Here is a 16,828-nt window from a genome sequence, read left to right as displayed (position 1 = left end):
ATTTCTATCTTGTACTCTTGGCATTTTGAATAGAAATTCAAGAATAACAGGAATGGATATTCATATTCTCTCTCCCAAAAAGAAATGTTTAACATGTGTTGCAAAGGTTAGTCTTGGTGGACTGATGTGGTGGACATCTTGGCACAGTACGAGTGGCACTTGTTTAAATATCTAGCCTGAATCCTCCAACAGGGCAAAAAATCCAGTACATCTTTGCTGTACATTTTTGGACGTGCATTCAACAGTATCTTTTATACAAGGATACAAAAGTAAGTGGAATGACTGAGGAGAAAACTCAGCAAGCAATGCTCTTAATCAGAGAACACATTCTGAAAATGCAGCTCATTATCGCAGGCAAATCTAGTTTATGTCATGCTACGGGTGACTTGATCGCCTGTAATCTGGGCTAAAAAATTAAATAAGATTGTTTAAATGCAGCTTCAGGGAGCGCTACATATTTTATCTTGGTTTCATCTGTTTTCCCATGATATCAAAGCTGTGTTTAGTGGATAGAGATTTACAACCAGAAAATGATATGTATAGCTGAAGAATGTGAAGGATGATGTGCCTTGTAGAATTAGTTATCGTTGCTGGGGAAGTAGAGCTGGTTTACAGATTGCTTTTTCCCTCTCCATCTGGGACTGATCTGCGTCTTCACGTTGTATATAGGAAATGTTCTCTGCAATTCTCTAAGCATAAAAACTGTATTTCAGGCACTGTGGTGTAGGAGATTTTGAAAACCTTGACTCATGTATACACAATTGTTAGCATGTACATTTTTACAAGTATTTTTTCTTCATCCCATATATTTTTTCTAAAACTATACATATTTATACCTAGATTGGCTCAGCTACTGCCAACAATGGGGCAATTCTGAACACTTTTCCCCTTGTGTTAGCCAAGGCCGTGTACACACTATTCTGTTTTGGTTTTGTATTTTAATACTGAATGCTATGCAGTGACAGAACTTACTTTGCTGGGAGCAGTTGTTCCAATGAATGTCTAGAGACTAGGAGATAGACACAAGACTACGTAGGCATTTTTGTTCCTAGCTCCTTGTGATTGATAGCTAGGATATCAAATGAATGGTGGTTTTGGAAGAAAGATCAAGGCAACTGATGGCATGAGGCATTTGCAATAGGATTTTTCATATAGCTGGCTGGCAGCTGGTCTTTTGGGGCTTTGAATGGACTTGCCAGTTGTCTGAGCTACATGTAACACAATTATTTTTTGATGTGCTGCAGTCATCTGCCTTAGGTAGGTCAATGTTTTGGCTTATTTTTTTCATTTTAGAAGTGTCATCTTTATTCAGGATGGGGCTCTAGAGTGGGACTAAAGGCTAAGTTTATGTCACTTTCCTTGGCAGTTTTTAATGTTGAAATTCTCTTTTGTTACTTTTACCATTCTTAAAGACAGAGCTGAGAGTTGGCAATTAGATGCGTATCTTAAGCTAGCCTTTACATGTCACTCAGCCTAAAAGCCAAAAGTAAAACTGGCACTAGATATGGTATGTGAGAGCATTCATTAGCACCATTGAGGATCAGGGAACCCTTTTTTTAAAAGCTGTTTGAGGAACCAAAGGAAAACTGCAAGTAGGCTTCTTGCTGACAAGTTGCAGGTGTATACCACATGCCCATATTGGAAAAAAGATGCAGTTATGAAGGTCTTGATGACAGACAAGGGTCTAAAATGCCTTCATCTTCAGGTTTTAGCTAGTCCATCTGTTTTTTATTTGCATTTCCCCCCGCTAACAGTATTAGTATTTTCCAAACTCGGTATAACCATTCACAGGTCTATGTAAAATCGCTTTTCTGTATTGTAAGATCCTTAGTTTAGAAAGGTCTCATTTAAGTCAGGGAAGTCTTACTTTTATGGTAACTGTATCATAAGTTGTAAGTCAATATTAATGATTTATTTCTGGAGCAATGAAGGAAAGGAATGATGAGGTTGTGGGGAGAGCACTTCAGATCTGCTTTGCTAGAACAGGTAGAATCCACTTATGCCTTAAAACTACTGACCAGGTGAGTGCTACTGTCTTTTATTGCTACTCCTAGTTAAAAGATCTGGCCTTCTTTGATGTTCATCCTCTCGATGAACTCAAGGATGGACTCAAGCGGAAATGTTTATTCTTCAGGGAGAAAGACATACACATACGTCAGGTTACTCCAAACAGCTGCACTCCGGAATCATTCTTCAAAGGCACATATTCAGAGGGCAGAAGTAATGGGGCAGCAGTACTTGGGAAATATCCAGCCAGCACTTTTTGTACTGTAAAGTATATTTTGACAAAGAAAACAACTAATGAAATCACGTGGGAAATGGCATGGTTCTCCCTTCCACTGATGGCACTGGAGAAACTTGCTTGGTTTTATTATCAGACCTCTTGTTTTTTCTGCAATTCTCAACAGAATGGCACAAAACAAGAGAAATAAGTTCTCTGTCTAAAAGAACAATTTTCAAAGCAAATTCTCAACAGCCTCAGAGTTTTTCTTTTCTGAGAACAATATAATTCAGAGGCCTGAACCCACAAAAGCATGAGTTCTTTTGTGTCAACATATGTTTGAGGCAAGAAAAGGTGAAATCATGAGGAAGCTGGTTGTATCTCACCGGCTTTTTAAGCAGATACATCTTCACCAGCAGCATGAACCCAAGGATTGTTATATGGCTGCAGTGAAGCATCCCTACCTGCATCTCCTGGCCCCAGTGAGTGGCATATCAACTGCTGGTTTCTTTGTGTGTTTGGGAGTTTCAGTGGTGGTATTTCGTGTTTGTTTTTTTTCAAATGGGTGGCGTACATGTCTTCTATGAAAGAGTGCTTCACTGTGAACCTTTCTTTAACCCACCAGGCTTATCCTTGTACCAACGATAAGGAATGTGAAGTTGGGCGATACTGTCACAGTCCTCATCAAGCAACGTCTGCATGCATGATGTGCCGGAGGAAGAAGAAGCGTTGCCACAGAGATGGCATGTGTTGCCCTGGGAACCGCTGCAATAATGGTATATCAATAATTTCTTGGTTTTCCTCCATAAAATCAACATTTTGATAGCATCTATTTCTCTGAGTGTTCCCAGGAACAGTATTTTTTTCTGGGTGACTGTGCTTCTGTTTCTAAACCAAGAAAATTTTCATTTTCTACTTCATTCCACTCCATTTTTTTTAATAGCATTTCTATGTTTAAGGCTTGTGTACTCCTAGACTTTTTCCCATTTTGGAGTGGGGAAACCCAAAAATGGTGCTGCCGCTGACTGAAATCACAGCACTATATTCAATGTGGTTTGGTACAGAGCTGTACAGAACCCATATTTTTGAGGAAGCAAAAGAGACTTAATGAATCCTTGATCTACACTCCCGGGGTGGGGGGTTATAACCATCCTGTTTGCATTCCCATACTCTCCTCCAGAGACTGGAGAGAGATGTCTACAAGGCAATCTCCAGGTACTCGGACCATAAAGCCAGAGAGAGTGACAGCAAGACAGCCGGGCAGTGAGCGAGGCAGAGCTGTAGTGCTGTTAGGTGCCAGGGATCAGGGACAGAGGTTGATTAGAGCTGAGCATCACCAAGGCCAAGCCCCAGCACTTTCATAGTCCTGGTTCTGATCCTGGTCTGTGTACATCTCTCAATTGCTTTTCCTCTTGTTCAGATCTTTGACTGGCTGTTTTTTCCTCACAGGTATTTGCATACCAGTAACTGAAAGCATCCTTACACCTCACATCCCTGCTCTAGAAGGGCCACGCAACAAGAAGAACAGTCATTATGCTAGCAAGGATTTGGGATGGCAAAACTTAGGGAGGCCGCGCTCCAAGCTGTCACACATAAAGGGTAAGATCACGTTTGCACTACACTGCTTTGTTCCTTCAGGTTATGAATCATGTTAAGATAGAGCTGTTAAGATACAGCAATGCAATCCAGAAATAAGCAGTAATTTCACAGGGAGTGAATGTCTATCGTGAGAATTCACAGCATGACTCAAAAAGTAATATAACATCAATCAACAGTTCCTGTGATTGAAACAGCCTCTGCTTTCCTCTCTGTATCAGGGGTGGACTGACAGTCCATTTTTCAGCTGTGCAAGATTGCACACATCCTCCTCTTATAATAGTCATGTAATTAAGCACTCTTAATTCTGCTTACAATCTCGTAGCTGAATTTCTCCTTACTAAATCTTATGGCAGGTCTCATTAATTATTTCCTTGAACCTTCCTAATTCATCTCTTCCCTTGTGTTTACATCCTTTAAATAGCCACAGATGGAAACACAATCACTCCTTTTGCTGAGCTTCATTTGCTTGTCAGTCTGCACTGAATTTGCACTTTCACATTTTCCCATGAGGTAAAATAGTTTGGTTGCTCTTTTTAGGACATGAAGGCGATCCCTGCCTGCGGTCATCAGACTGTATTGAGGGACACTGCTGTGCTCGCCATTTCTGGACCAAAATCTGCAAGCCTGTGTTGCATCAGGGGGAGGTGTGCACCAAACAGCGCAAGAAAGGGTCTCATGGACTGGAGATTTTCCAACGGTGTGACTGTGCCAAGGGGCTGTCTTGCAAAGTATGGAAAGATGCGACCTCCTCTTCTAAATCAAGACTTCACGTATGCCAGAAAATCTGAATGAGGATTGGGAAGATAGTATTAAGTGACTGTGGATTTATGTATTTAATGCATTATGGCATGGTGAGAAATAAGGACTGCAAATAAAAGCAGAATGGCTAAAGTAAAAGTTAGGGTAGGAGTAGAAGTCACACCAAATGCATTTCTTTTTGAGCTGGTGGTAAACACAAGCGCAGCTGGAGTTCTCCGACTGTGCAGCTCTTCTGTAAATAACTTCTACGGTTTGTGGGAAATGCTAGTATGCAAACAAGAACAGTGGAAATTAATGTCACTTACCTTGCTGTGTTGTCCCGTGATGTTTCAGGGGTTCAGTGTTAGGGCTGCAGTGGGTTTCCAGTGTGGTAATGACTGCTAAGTAAATTGTATACATTGTACTCCTATAGGAAGCAACGCATGCCAGGAAGGCTCATCTGTCAACGCATTATTTGCCACATTGCAGGTGTGAGAAATGGAAATATAAAGTTACTGTGAATGTCCACACACCCTTGTCATTCAGGGCTCACACCAGCAAAGAAAGCACTCCTGCAGGACAAGAGTGCTGTTTCACAGCCCTCGTGAAAGAGGTGAAAACTTGCCATCTCACAATTTCAAGAAAGCAGCAGTTTCTCTAACAGGAGGCATTTAAACAGGGTTTTGTTTCCTATACATAGGTAAATTGAAATGCTTTATGTAGTTCAATGTCATAGTACGGCACTTAATCGCTTTTATTTGCCTCAGTTTACTGCTAGTATACGGGGGGTTGAACAGGTGAAGCAAATACGTGCATGCTGAATCCAGAATTATATACAGGCAGTCGCTCATTATTCCTAAATATACTTTCCTTGCCTAAGCATACTTGTATTATAGACATTTCAAGAAGAAGTAGCAGAGTGTTGAAGTGCCTAACACGAAGAGCTATGAAGTTGTTTCACTGTTGCTGTTATAACAGATGATGTAGACATTTGTTGAGGTATTTAGAGCATACTGTTACAAACTCAAATTTTTACATTTTATTAGTAGCAACAGGCTGCTGCTGGCGCTCTGCAGAAGTATAATGGATCTGTTTCTTAGAGGCAGCAAAGAAAAAGGAGCTGCTGGCTCTTGTGAGCACCTTCTCTCCTGCAGAAAAGGATGCAAGAAGATGGTACGACTGCAAATGCCTTGTTAAACATCATGTGGTGTCACACCTTACCAGCCTCTAGCATGTATTCAGCCTGAACTTGATGCCCTCTCCGTCTGGACTGTTCTGCCAGGAATGATGGAAGTACAGGGACTGTGGAAACAACTGACAACTCTACGTTGTTTGTGTACTGGTTACAAAAAAGGACAGTCTCTATCCCTTGACTTGTCTCCCAGATCTTTTCAAACTTTTTTCATTTTACTTATTTGCAAGTATTCCTTTGTTGGTAAAGAGACTGATATTTCTTTAAAGAGGTATGATTCTATAACTGAGCTACTGCTAAGTTGTAATTACCCATTTTCATGTTTTGTAATACAAGGGACTTTTCCGTTCAATCTGAACAATGTTCAGATTCTATTCTGAACAATGCAGGTAGACCAGTTTGTAGTTTAATGTTGAAGACCATGTTACCCATACCTGACACCTTCTTCCACCAGTGGATGTTTTAAAGCTATAGCTTGGCTACACCACCTATTCAAACTTCCTTAATTAGACCTCAGCTACATTGCCTTTATCTTTCGTAAGAGTCTAAATAAGAAGAGTATTTCACATGCCTCTTTTCCCTACTGGGGTTAAGTTTTTTATTGACCTAGAAGCACCGCTCAGAGACAGAGTCTTCTTCGTTTTTATTAGTCTCAGTCAGAGTTTTATCTTGCAGTCCTATCCTTGCAGCTCTGCTTATTTCAGCGTAACTGAAACTTAGAAATAGCATAATTTCAGGATATTAAACAAGTACAGGTACCAATTTTGCAAGTGTTATTTACAATGGCATAGCACATACTCAGCAGAAGAGCTCTATTACTCTCGTTGTGACTACGTAAAAAAGAAAATGATACCCAGCATGAGCGGGTGTGTGTGTGCAAAAATTGGCTTTCAGCAATTTTAAGCTTTTCTTATCATTGGCCTATCCCCCTTTTCCTCTTGTAAGACATAGTTATTTGGGATAATTTATTTACAGGAAATGTTTAATGAGATGTATTTTCTTATAGAGATATTTCTTACACAAAGCTTTGTAGCAGAATATATTTGCAGCCTGTTGACTTTAATGTAGAAAAATGTATAATAAGATTAAATATATTAAATGTCCTTTCTCGGTCCTCCCCAAATATTTTACCCATATTCTTTTCCTTACCTGCTACTTAAGAAGAGTAGTTCTTTCTGGAAAGATATGCAAATCTATTGGAAAAAACCCCATATATTTTAGCTGTACAAGAAAAACATCTGATTGTACTTGTGTCTCAAAGCTGAGTTTTAGGTAAAACAGTAAAACAGTGAAGGTCATCTTAAAATCCCCATGCGTCTTTTCTACAAAACCGGTTTAAGTGGCATCTATCTGTATTCTCTTGATATTCAAGAATGTGTTTTGAAAAAAATGCGCCTGGATGTATAATGTTCAATCAACTGGGTTAAACAGGAAACAGACGTGTTCCCTGGATAGTGATACATATCAGAGAGACTCACGGTAGGTACAGCTGGTATTCAAACTACATGACATTTTGCTATAGGTTACAGCAGACATATGCACTGCTGCAAGATCTGTAACTAGCAGTTCTGAAAGGGCACATAATGGCATTCAGCTCTAGTAACATATAACAATCCTTATGACACAACTGAAAATATTGCTAACTAAAACCAGCCAAGTTCTGATCCCAGGAAAACCCCTGCAGAGCTCAATAAATATTGCAAAATAATGGCTGTGGTTATTGAGCAATGGTCTTAATATCCTTGTTAATTGTTTCTGATAACCCTTTGCTCAAACAGATGTACATTTGGAGGATGGAACAGTCTCCAAGTAGCACTAGTATTTGTACAAAATAATGAAAAGGTTTTGCTACTGTTATTTGCAATATTTGGTTGGTAGGCCTTTGAAAATTCTAATGCTTTTAACAACTACATAATAAAGCTGTGAGCATCTTCAGAGCCCAATGACTTCAACAGAACCTGAGACTGCCCAAGCCTTCAGAGGCTTAATCTGGGAACAAAAACAATAGACACAGGCCATTCGTTGCACACCACAAATGCTGAGCAACATAGCTGAACCAAATAGCATGCAAGCAGTTTCGCAAAACTGAAGTGTGATTGTTTAGAGGCTATTCAATGTTTTTGGGAAATATACATCAGTTTGAGAATAAAAGAACAGCTAAATTTGGGGATAATTGCTCTCACTCACTGTGTCATCCATCAAGGGAATTGAGAATCACTTTGGCTCAGTAACATTTCAGAAATCTGCTGTCATGACACAAGCGCTGAAGAGATTATTGCTGAACAATTCAAATACTTTTCCTATTAGCCTAAAATAGCTTCACAGCAATGCAACATCTCTTTGGAAATACTTACTAATGTTCCTAAAAATAACAGATTTCTACTCTATAGCAGCGTATATTTGATTTACAGTATAAATGTGGGTGTTCCTCTATTACTGTACTATTTGCTTTGTCTTACATTGTTTGCAACCTGTAGTATTTATGATTTGAAACATTTTTAATGAAAGCAATTAAAATAAATTTATGTACTTACTTGTATAACAACACTTTCAACAGCATACATGCCACACCTAAAACACAATTCAAAGAATTCAAGCCATCTTCTGCATATTCTGACTTTCCTGCTCATTGTCTCAATAGCAGCAAAAAACCCTACTCACCAAATACCATGAACTGTCTTGGGCAGAGGTTTGGAAGAGACATTCCTAAACTGTTCCTTGTCTCCAACCTGCCAGCCCCCTGCTCTCACTTCAGAGACCTGCATCATCACCCCAAATAGGAAAGGTAAAGGCTGTAAAAGAAAAATTCTGTTTTTACATCCCTTCCAGATTCCTTTCCTTCTAGATATCCTGAAGGTTAAAGCCAGCAGAAACTCACATTGCAGGTACTCTGCGCCAAGGCTTTTTGGAGTCTTGAGATCTATCTATCTTCTAACTTTCAAAAAGTTAATTGCTAAGGAAGTTATGTAGATAATAAGACCGCATTTACAAAAAATAAACAAACATAGCTCTTTGGATTGTCAATCAAGTGTTCTGAAAATAACTGTCCACAGTGGGGCAAAACACACCAGCTTTCACCCTCCCTAAAACCCCATCAACCTCACCTGTAGACCCTGACAAAGGGAATGCAGTTGTTGGTTTGTTTGTTTGTTTGTTTGTTTTTTACACCAGGCACAGCTTCAGTGAACACAAAGCCATCATTAATTTTGGTTTTAAATCACACTAATAATAAAGTTATGCTTTCTGACCTAGCTCGCCAGTCTGATGTATGGTGTCTTTCAGAGGCTGCATTAGACAGAAGTGAAGGAACAGAGTTAGCATAGAGGTCTGCACCCCCTCTTTTAAATGATAACATTTCTGCTCAAGTGCCTTATTACCTAATACAATTTTTAACACACCCACCACCACCAAAGTGCGCGTACAGTTCAGGACAGACCTTACACCCATTCTTACCTTGTGTTTTACCTTCAACTTTATGTGACAGTTGTCAGCTGCTGGAGTGTGGCAAATGTCTGTTGCAGCCCTCTCTTACCTCGCTGCTCTGCCAGCTTTTTACAGACCTGCTCAAGGCAGCAATGCAGGAGGTAAGGAGAAAGCACAGAATATGGTAGTTGGGGTGGGGAGGGTGGACTGAAGAGAGCCAGCCAGAAGCTGGAAAAGGCTGGGAGAGGAGGAAATCTACCTCAAAATTTAATTAGATGCTATTGCATCATATGCATGTGAACGTTCATCGTATCCCACCCAATTATCAAGAATGAAGAAAGGGCAAATGTGCTCTGCCTGTTCCTGAGCCGCATCCTCAACAGCACTAACCCAAAGGCAGGGGGAGGCCTGATGGAGTGGTTCTGGTCCGTCAAAAGCTAAAATGCTGAGCCGATGTCACCCTGGCAGCAGTGTGCCTCTCACCTTGGTCCTCTGTGCATTCAAATCCCAGTCATTCCAGAGGCTTTGGATTTGTCACCAGCCCTCGGACAGATTATTCAGACAACTTTGCTATAGCTCACAGCTTGCCCATGCCTAGGGATCCCACTGGAAGACTGCAGAGAAGGAAGGAAGGAAAAGACAAAAGCAGGAGACAGCTGCTGCATTGCAGAAACTCCAGCTGGTCCCAGAGCTATTATTTTGACCACCACTGATGGACTGACCCTGATGGATATACAACATTGGATGGAGCTCATTGCAAACTTGTTTATTCTGGCAGCTCCCTGTTTTTTTTGGAATTGCTTATTGTTATAGCATGAGTGTCAATTACTTATTTACAAATGTCTGGTACCAATAAACTCTTTGTTTTTTACAGTACTGGCTTGCAGCTTGATTTAGAAGTGGTTTGCTGCATGCCAACTTCCTGAAGCAGAGGAAATAATCTTTTAGAAGAAATCAACATTTTTAAAAGCACAGGCTTTTCCCTTTTTTTTTTTTTGTTTGTTTTAAGAAAAAATATTTAGAAAAAGAGGAGGAAAAATACATAATTAACACAAAAGGTTCCCCCAACACAAATCTTAGTCTTTGAGGCCTTGGCAAAACTCATACTGTAATTCTCCCTTGCTGTTATCAAAGTTGGCCAAAGAGCAGTCAACAAATCAGAAATGTATACCTGTGTAGCTGCAATGACATGCATATTCCTGTTTTATATTCTTTATACGCTATTCTTTATTCCTGAGAGTATGTTATTCATCAATATTCACTTAACAGGCTTGCAAACTTTTTTTTAATCAACTATTAATCAAATATGCAATGATTCAATACAACTCTAAGTGTAGGGCTCACAGATATTGTTTCGTTCCCTAATTACAGTAATTTTTAATGGAGCCATTAGATCTCCATTAGAAATTCATCAGGATGACTGCAAATAACTGAAGCAAGAGGCCTTCCGTCTACTACAATAGCATTTGGTGAGACCTCAAAATATATCAAAACCTATGAATATATCAAATTAATTGTCATTTCTCTGCACCTCTGGATTTTTACTTCTGGCGTAGTCAGATGTGGAAATGCCAAACTGTAATTCTCACCATATCTCCAACCTGACAACAAATACATATATATATATATATATAAAATACTAATAATTCCCATTGTAGAGCCTGTTTTCATGAGGTTTGCAGCTCAAAACATGTATTCAAAAGGTTCAGAAGTTTTGAAGCAGAATCCAGTATTCTTTATATTTATTCAACACCAACTTGCAAACATTTTGAGATTCACTTATTAAAAGCTCTTGTAAAAACATATGTTTATACAATTGCAATCACATACCATATTGTGTAATACACAGAATAAATACATCTTCCAAAAGCAGAAGAAATTAAATGAAGAAATTTTCCCTCTACAGCTTAATGCTGAAGACTAAAAGTCACCAATGACAGAGTGCAATCATTTAGTACTCGTATTGTACAGGAACTCTCTTAATGATTCAAACTAAAAATATGAAAGTGCTTTAGTACAACTCCCCTGAATGCTTGAGAGACACCATAATTCTAACGTTGTCATCAGGGTGCACTGCTGCTTACCTTTCAGCATTTACAGCAATAGGATTTCACCCTGGGTGCATTGCGATAATTACTTCTTGAAAATAATTGGTTATAAACAGGCAGTTCCCATCGTGGTGTCATAAATCTGGCCATATAATTTATGTATCGACAGTCATTATCACCGCTGGTGACAGCCTCTCTGAATAAGTGAGCAGGAAGACACTCATACGAAGAAATCTTGCTTCGCGTGCAAATATTTTAACAAAAGATGGAAGTACTTAAGTTGCATCTTACCTTTATTAAGGGTCATCTTCCCTAGTGTTGTCTTCCCCATCTGAACCGGGAGATTCATTTCATGACCAAACATGTATTTAATGAGCTCCTCAGCTGTGTTATCAGAGTAATTTTGTGTGTCCTAGAAACAACACAGGAAATTAGTTTTCATGCAAGAGTTCCAATCTAATTTTACTTTTGGTTATTAATTCACACTTCTGCCTTTTAAAAACAAAATAGACTGTTAGAATTTGCAAACTGTTTCAGGAATATTCCACCTCTAATTACAGAATTTAAATCAAAGTAATTGCATGAACTGTAGAAGAAACCAAAACTGAACGGTTGTTTTTAATATTTACTGAGCACTAACAAATCGAGTAGACAAACTGTCAAGGAAATGCGAGATGAACTTTGCAACAGCTTGCGATAAATTTTAAGATTCCTGATTCTTACAGCATCTAAGTATTTCCTAAAAGACATCTCTGAAACACTAACACTTAGGCTACGTAGAAGCTGATTTACCAATGAGCCCCTAGGCAGAAAGTCCTGTAGAAGTCAGCGGCAGCAGCTGAGGTTTAGCACTCCAGTAATGTTAGAAAATGTCTGTGTGTCACCATGTGGCACAGGTCACCTTTCCTGAAAAATAAAAGTAAAACCAGAAAACACTCAATGCAGAACTGAAAAGACTTCAGAGATGGGCAGTAACAACATTGCAGGAGCAGAAAACAGTTGCAGGAAAAGTTTCACAGAGGAGAATAAGGAGGATTGGTTCAGGGATCAAGGTTTTATTGACTATTTTAGAAAGAAAATTACTGTGAAGATGATGATGAAGTGCTATAAAGTAAGAAAAGGTTGAGGGAAGGAAACCTGATGCAAGAATTTAAAACTCTGCATGTCAGAAAGGAAGAGTAGGTCATTATACTAACCTTGTGCACAGCAAGCCACTGTATTTTACCTGCTTAGCCCCTGTAAACACCGTCATGAACACTTCTCTAAAGCACAACTCGCACACGATGTCAAATAATATTTCCCTCAAAGTCATCTCAGTTTGAAGTCACCAATAAAGGAGGTGGCTTGTTCTATATTTAAATACATCTGGATTATCCCCATTTGTTTTTATTTGGATTTTTTTTTCCAGATGAAGGAGGTATCTAGTACCTACTAATTTCTCATCATCAAGCTACTTCAACACTGAATGCCACTTATAGTTCATTCTCCTTCTCAGCCTTTTTATCATGGTCCTTTCTGCTAAAAGCATGTATTAGCATTATAGAATAGCTGAAGAGAGGTAGCAGGAGGATTTTGACAGCTATACTGGGGACATCTGAGGCTTTTCCATCTGGGGAAATTGGTGAGACTGTTTGGGATTTTGGGACAAGCATGGTAACTGCTAAAGTGATCAGCAGTTAAATGCTCATATCAGCTTTGTTGACATTTAAATTAGTATCTGTGGAGACACTCAAATAAATGTTGTAGTTTAAAGCTCATCAGAACTAGAGCTGGTGAAAAAAATCATGGAAAAGATTATTTTTTATTATTTTCTTTCACTGCTTCCATTTTGGGGTAGAAAACCTGTTTGATCATGGATTTTTACGTTTGGTCAGTTCTAGATAAAAATATATTTTATACTAAATGCATTTGTTATCGTGCTGCTCCGTTTTTGCAAAAAATAATGCTGCAACATTGATATTTAGAAAACTTCCTCAGTTCATAGCATGAACTGTAGACTCCAGCCCCCCATGTCTAACCTCCCATCACAGAAATGGTGTCCAGTTTGTAGGAGGTAACATTAGCAATGGGAAACGGATTGTAATTCTCCTTCATTTAACATTCCTTTGTAAGATTAAGTAAGATTGTAACATTCCTACGAGTGTCGGAAAACACATCATCTCTAAGAAACAGTAGGTTTGGGTATCCCTGGGACATTGAAGTTTACTACATTTTAAGTTGTTATTTTTAACGCCTCAAAAAAGTATAGATACTTAATAAGGGCTTTAGTCAAAGAGGAGGCCTGCACAGGATTCCGTTCAGCTAATTTTAACTGTCTGAAGGTTAGGTGTCATGACAAGGTTAGTCACACAGACAAGAGACGCTAAACAAATAATTCACACACCCCTCCACGTTAGAGCCTGCTCCTGTAGATGACGGTGTGCTGCTTGCCTCTTTCTCCACTCAGCAAAGGCAGAGCTCTGGCACTAGTTCATACCAGACCTATGGCTTTCAGGTGGGTAGGGACAGAGGTGAATTGTAGCTTGGTGCAGAGAAAGGAGGGGTTTGGGCAGTGTATGGACAGCAGGGAGAGCGGGTCAAAGACTGCCTAAGATAATATTTGAAGGTCAATCACTACCCATAATTTAAGCTCCCCATAGCTGAGCCTAGAATGGTGCAGTTTTTGTATGCTTCTGACCAACATTTCACAAACTGCCTCTCATTGCACCTGGTTCTTGTTCTCCACACCTCTACCAGAGTGCAGGGCTGCCTTGGCCCTCGAAGGACAGCTCTCATGCCCTCCTGAGCACCTGTCCCTCTGGCTCCGGTGCCTGGTCCGATGATGCCCCTGTCATAGACTGCTCGTTAAGTTTTCAACCAGTTTCCACTTTCATTAACCCTTTGTTTCTGGAAGACACTCCTTGTAAACAGCCAGGACACCCACAAGCATCTCTGACAGCAGCTGAACCACCAGCACGGCCCTATTGTTTTGTTTCACCCATTCCCCCCACCCCAAGTCTGCAGGCAGCTCTCTGTACTTGAAGTCTAAACTCGTTGATGCTGGGACTGACTTTTTGTTCTGTATTTGTACAGCACTTAGCACAAGAGCATCCTAGCTCACAGCTGAAGGTCTATTATTTTTACTACCATACATAATTGGAAACACAAACATCAGATGGGATTATTTTGTTAACAATTCCTAAAGCAAAATGAAAACACAACACTGTCCTGCCTCACACCACAAAAGTTTTCAGCTTGTAGTCCATCTCTGAACTGCATGTTCAGAGAGCTTAACCTAGAAAGCGTGCCTGTTATTAGTAAGTTGGAAAAAAATTAAGTTTGCATATCAAAAAGAGGCTAGAAAAATACTGTACTAAACCAAGAGTGGAAAACCTCATACTCTGCATAAAGGTGAGCTTGTTACAGGCTCTGGGAAGTTACTCCATCTTCTCAGCAAGCATGTGAACCAAGCAGCAGGTATCTGGGAAGGTACACACCCTGCAAATGCAAGCAAGCTAATGGCAGTGCTTCGGTGTCCTCTCCCAGGAAGGTAAAACTGCTGCTTCTGTGGCTGTACATTTCCATCTATAACAACAATACTTTAAAGCATGTCTTGCCATCACACTTGATACCATGCCAACTGCAGAAACTCTTATTATCTGCTGTTCCCATCCCATGAAAAAACTTATGACCTTTTGCTATACTGGAATTACAAACTTGTCCTAAAGCAATCAGTAATTTATATTCCATCTCCCAGATGGGCAATGCAAACAAGCAGTAGATGGACCTTCCAGTTAGTCTTTTTTTTGTCTTTTTTTTTTTTTTAAATAAATGATGTGTGACAGTCATATGCTAAACTCATTTGTCAATCTCATTTTTTTATCTATTGCCTGGAAAATGCAGCAACCTAACCCTGGACTGATGGAAGGGAGACTTTGGGGCTGTGAATTAACAACAGCCTGCTAGGGGGAGTGAGGACAGGTGCAGGCTTTGGCCAGCTGTAGAGGTGGAGGAGTTGATTGTGAGAAGGGTCTAGACAGGACCGTTAATTAGGAAGGAGGGAAGGACAGGGCACTTTGTCAAGCCAATTTTAAAACCCATGAACTTTCACCTGAATCGCCCTGGTCCAAGTCCAGCCGTGACCAAGAGGACTCCAGCTTGTCCTGATGATGTGATGGTAAAATGCTTTGCACACACAGTGGTTGGTGGTCTTGGACCTATTCCCAGAGAAGTAGACTTCCCAGCTTGGCTCAACTTTGGTCCAACTGGCAATCCTTGTTTTGTTATAATGAGGCCCAAGGTGGAAATAAGCTGGAGAGACGCATTCTTTCTTTCCTCCTGACAGATGCCTCTCCAAGGGGCCACACCAGTCTACAAGGAGCCATGTGAGTTGAGCCAGAGACATCACCTCGAGCTGCACCACGCTGAGCAAGGTGACACAGCCTGGTCACCACACAGCCCATGAGGAGGGGTCTCCTTAGGAAAGGAAGAGGCTGTGCATACTGTGGTTTTATTAAAAACCCTGACCAGGCCCCCAGGAGCACGGTATGTCATACATGGAAAAGCAGAGTGATTTTGTTCATATCCAACACAAGGCAGCCCTCAAGGAGATGTGATGGATAAGCTGAATGGTGCAGACCAGTAGAGCTGTTCGTGTCTCCTGGGGGGAGAAAAGCAAGTGCCTCCTGCACGTAAAGGAGGTTATGGATGTGTGTCTCCCTGCTCAGACAAAAAGGTAACTCTGACACTGACAGACCCATACAGGTGTGGTTCTGCATAAGCCCACTGGGGCTGAGCACATCAGGCCCTGTTGACCAATGCCATGACTCCTATTTGGTGCCCTGTACACTACGCTGATTCATGTTATTAAAAGCCATTCATCTACCAAATCAGGAAAAGGAAGTAAGTCAAAATAAGTTTTGTAATAAAGGAACTTATTATATGATATGAAACATAACAAGATCTAAAGGAAAACAATATTTGCCACCCATAAATTAAATAAACACTGCATAGCTTTTGACCCTAAAATGATGCCAGTCTTCAAAAAGGCAAGTTGGATATGGAAATATATTTTGCATATGGCTGTCATGCCCCACCCCCCCCCAGCAGAACTTCCCTCCTCCTTCCCAATGCTACCAGTCTTTCCTTTACTAGCCAATACCAAAAAATTAAAAAAGAGAAATCTCACTGAACTATCACATCACTCCTGCTCCTGAAGGGGCAAGATCTCTGCTCATCGTATGTTTCTTGGAGCTTTGACCTTGAAATTGCTTTATTTTTAGTTTTTGGAAAGCTGCTTTGCCTCAGGATAGTTTTTCCTCTGCTCTTTGGTTGATTTTGCAGTGGAAAGGGAAGGGGTGTTTAAACTCATAGACCGTGAAGGTCAGTGCTGGGGTGGGAAGGGCCTTTCGGGTATTTTCTATGAAGTCAGACTGCATCTGCCCAGCGGCTTTTCTTTGCTGGTATTTACAGACCAAGCCTGGAGCTCTGGGACAATACTGCACCCAGCTACGCTCAGATGGTAGTAGGAGACTGAGCTTTTACATATTATCCTTTACCTATTCCTGAGTTTACAAAACTTTCCTTTTTTAAGGGCATTTCACAGAAGTCTATGTATCAGAGGAACAT

The 16,828-nt window shown here is 40.2% G+C and overlaps 1 protein-coding gene across 1 annotated transcript in view; it reads left to right on the top strand.

The window, feature by feature from the left end:
• Positions 1-6,061, top strand: part of DKK2 (dickkopf WNT signaling pathway inhibitor 2) — a 41,993-nt gene extending 35,932 nt beyond the window's left edge. Inside the window, exons 2-4 of the mRNA XM_056326515.1 lie at positions 2,847-2,997; positions 3,671-3,820; positions 4,358-6,061. Of these exons, the coding sequence (XP_056182490.1) occupies positions 2,847-2,997; positions 3,671-3,820; positions 4,358-4,608 (552 nt within the window). The 3' untranslated portion in view covers positions 4,609-6,061. The remainder of the gene's footprint in view (positions 1-2,846; positions 2,998-3,670; positions 3,821-4,357) is intronic.
• Positions 6,062-16,828: the final 10,767 nt, after the last annotated feature.

Source organism: Falco biarmicus, chromosome 1 (assembly GCF_023638135.1).
Source record: "Falco biarmicus isolate bFalBia1 chromosome 1, bFalBia1.pri, whole genome shotgun sequence".
Taxonomy (NCBI): Eukaryota; Metazoa; Chordata; class Aves; order Falconiformes; family Falconidae; genus Falco; species Falco biarmicus.
Note: the sequence above shows the minus strand (reverse complement) of the source record. Positions and strands in the feature narration are given on the sequence as shown.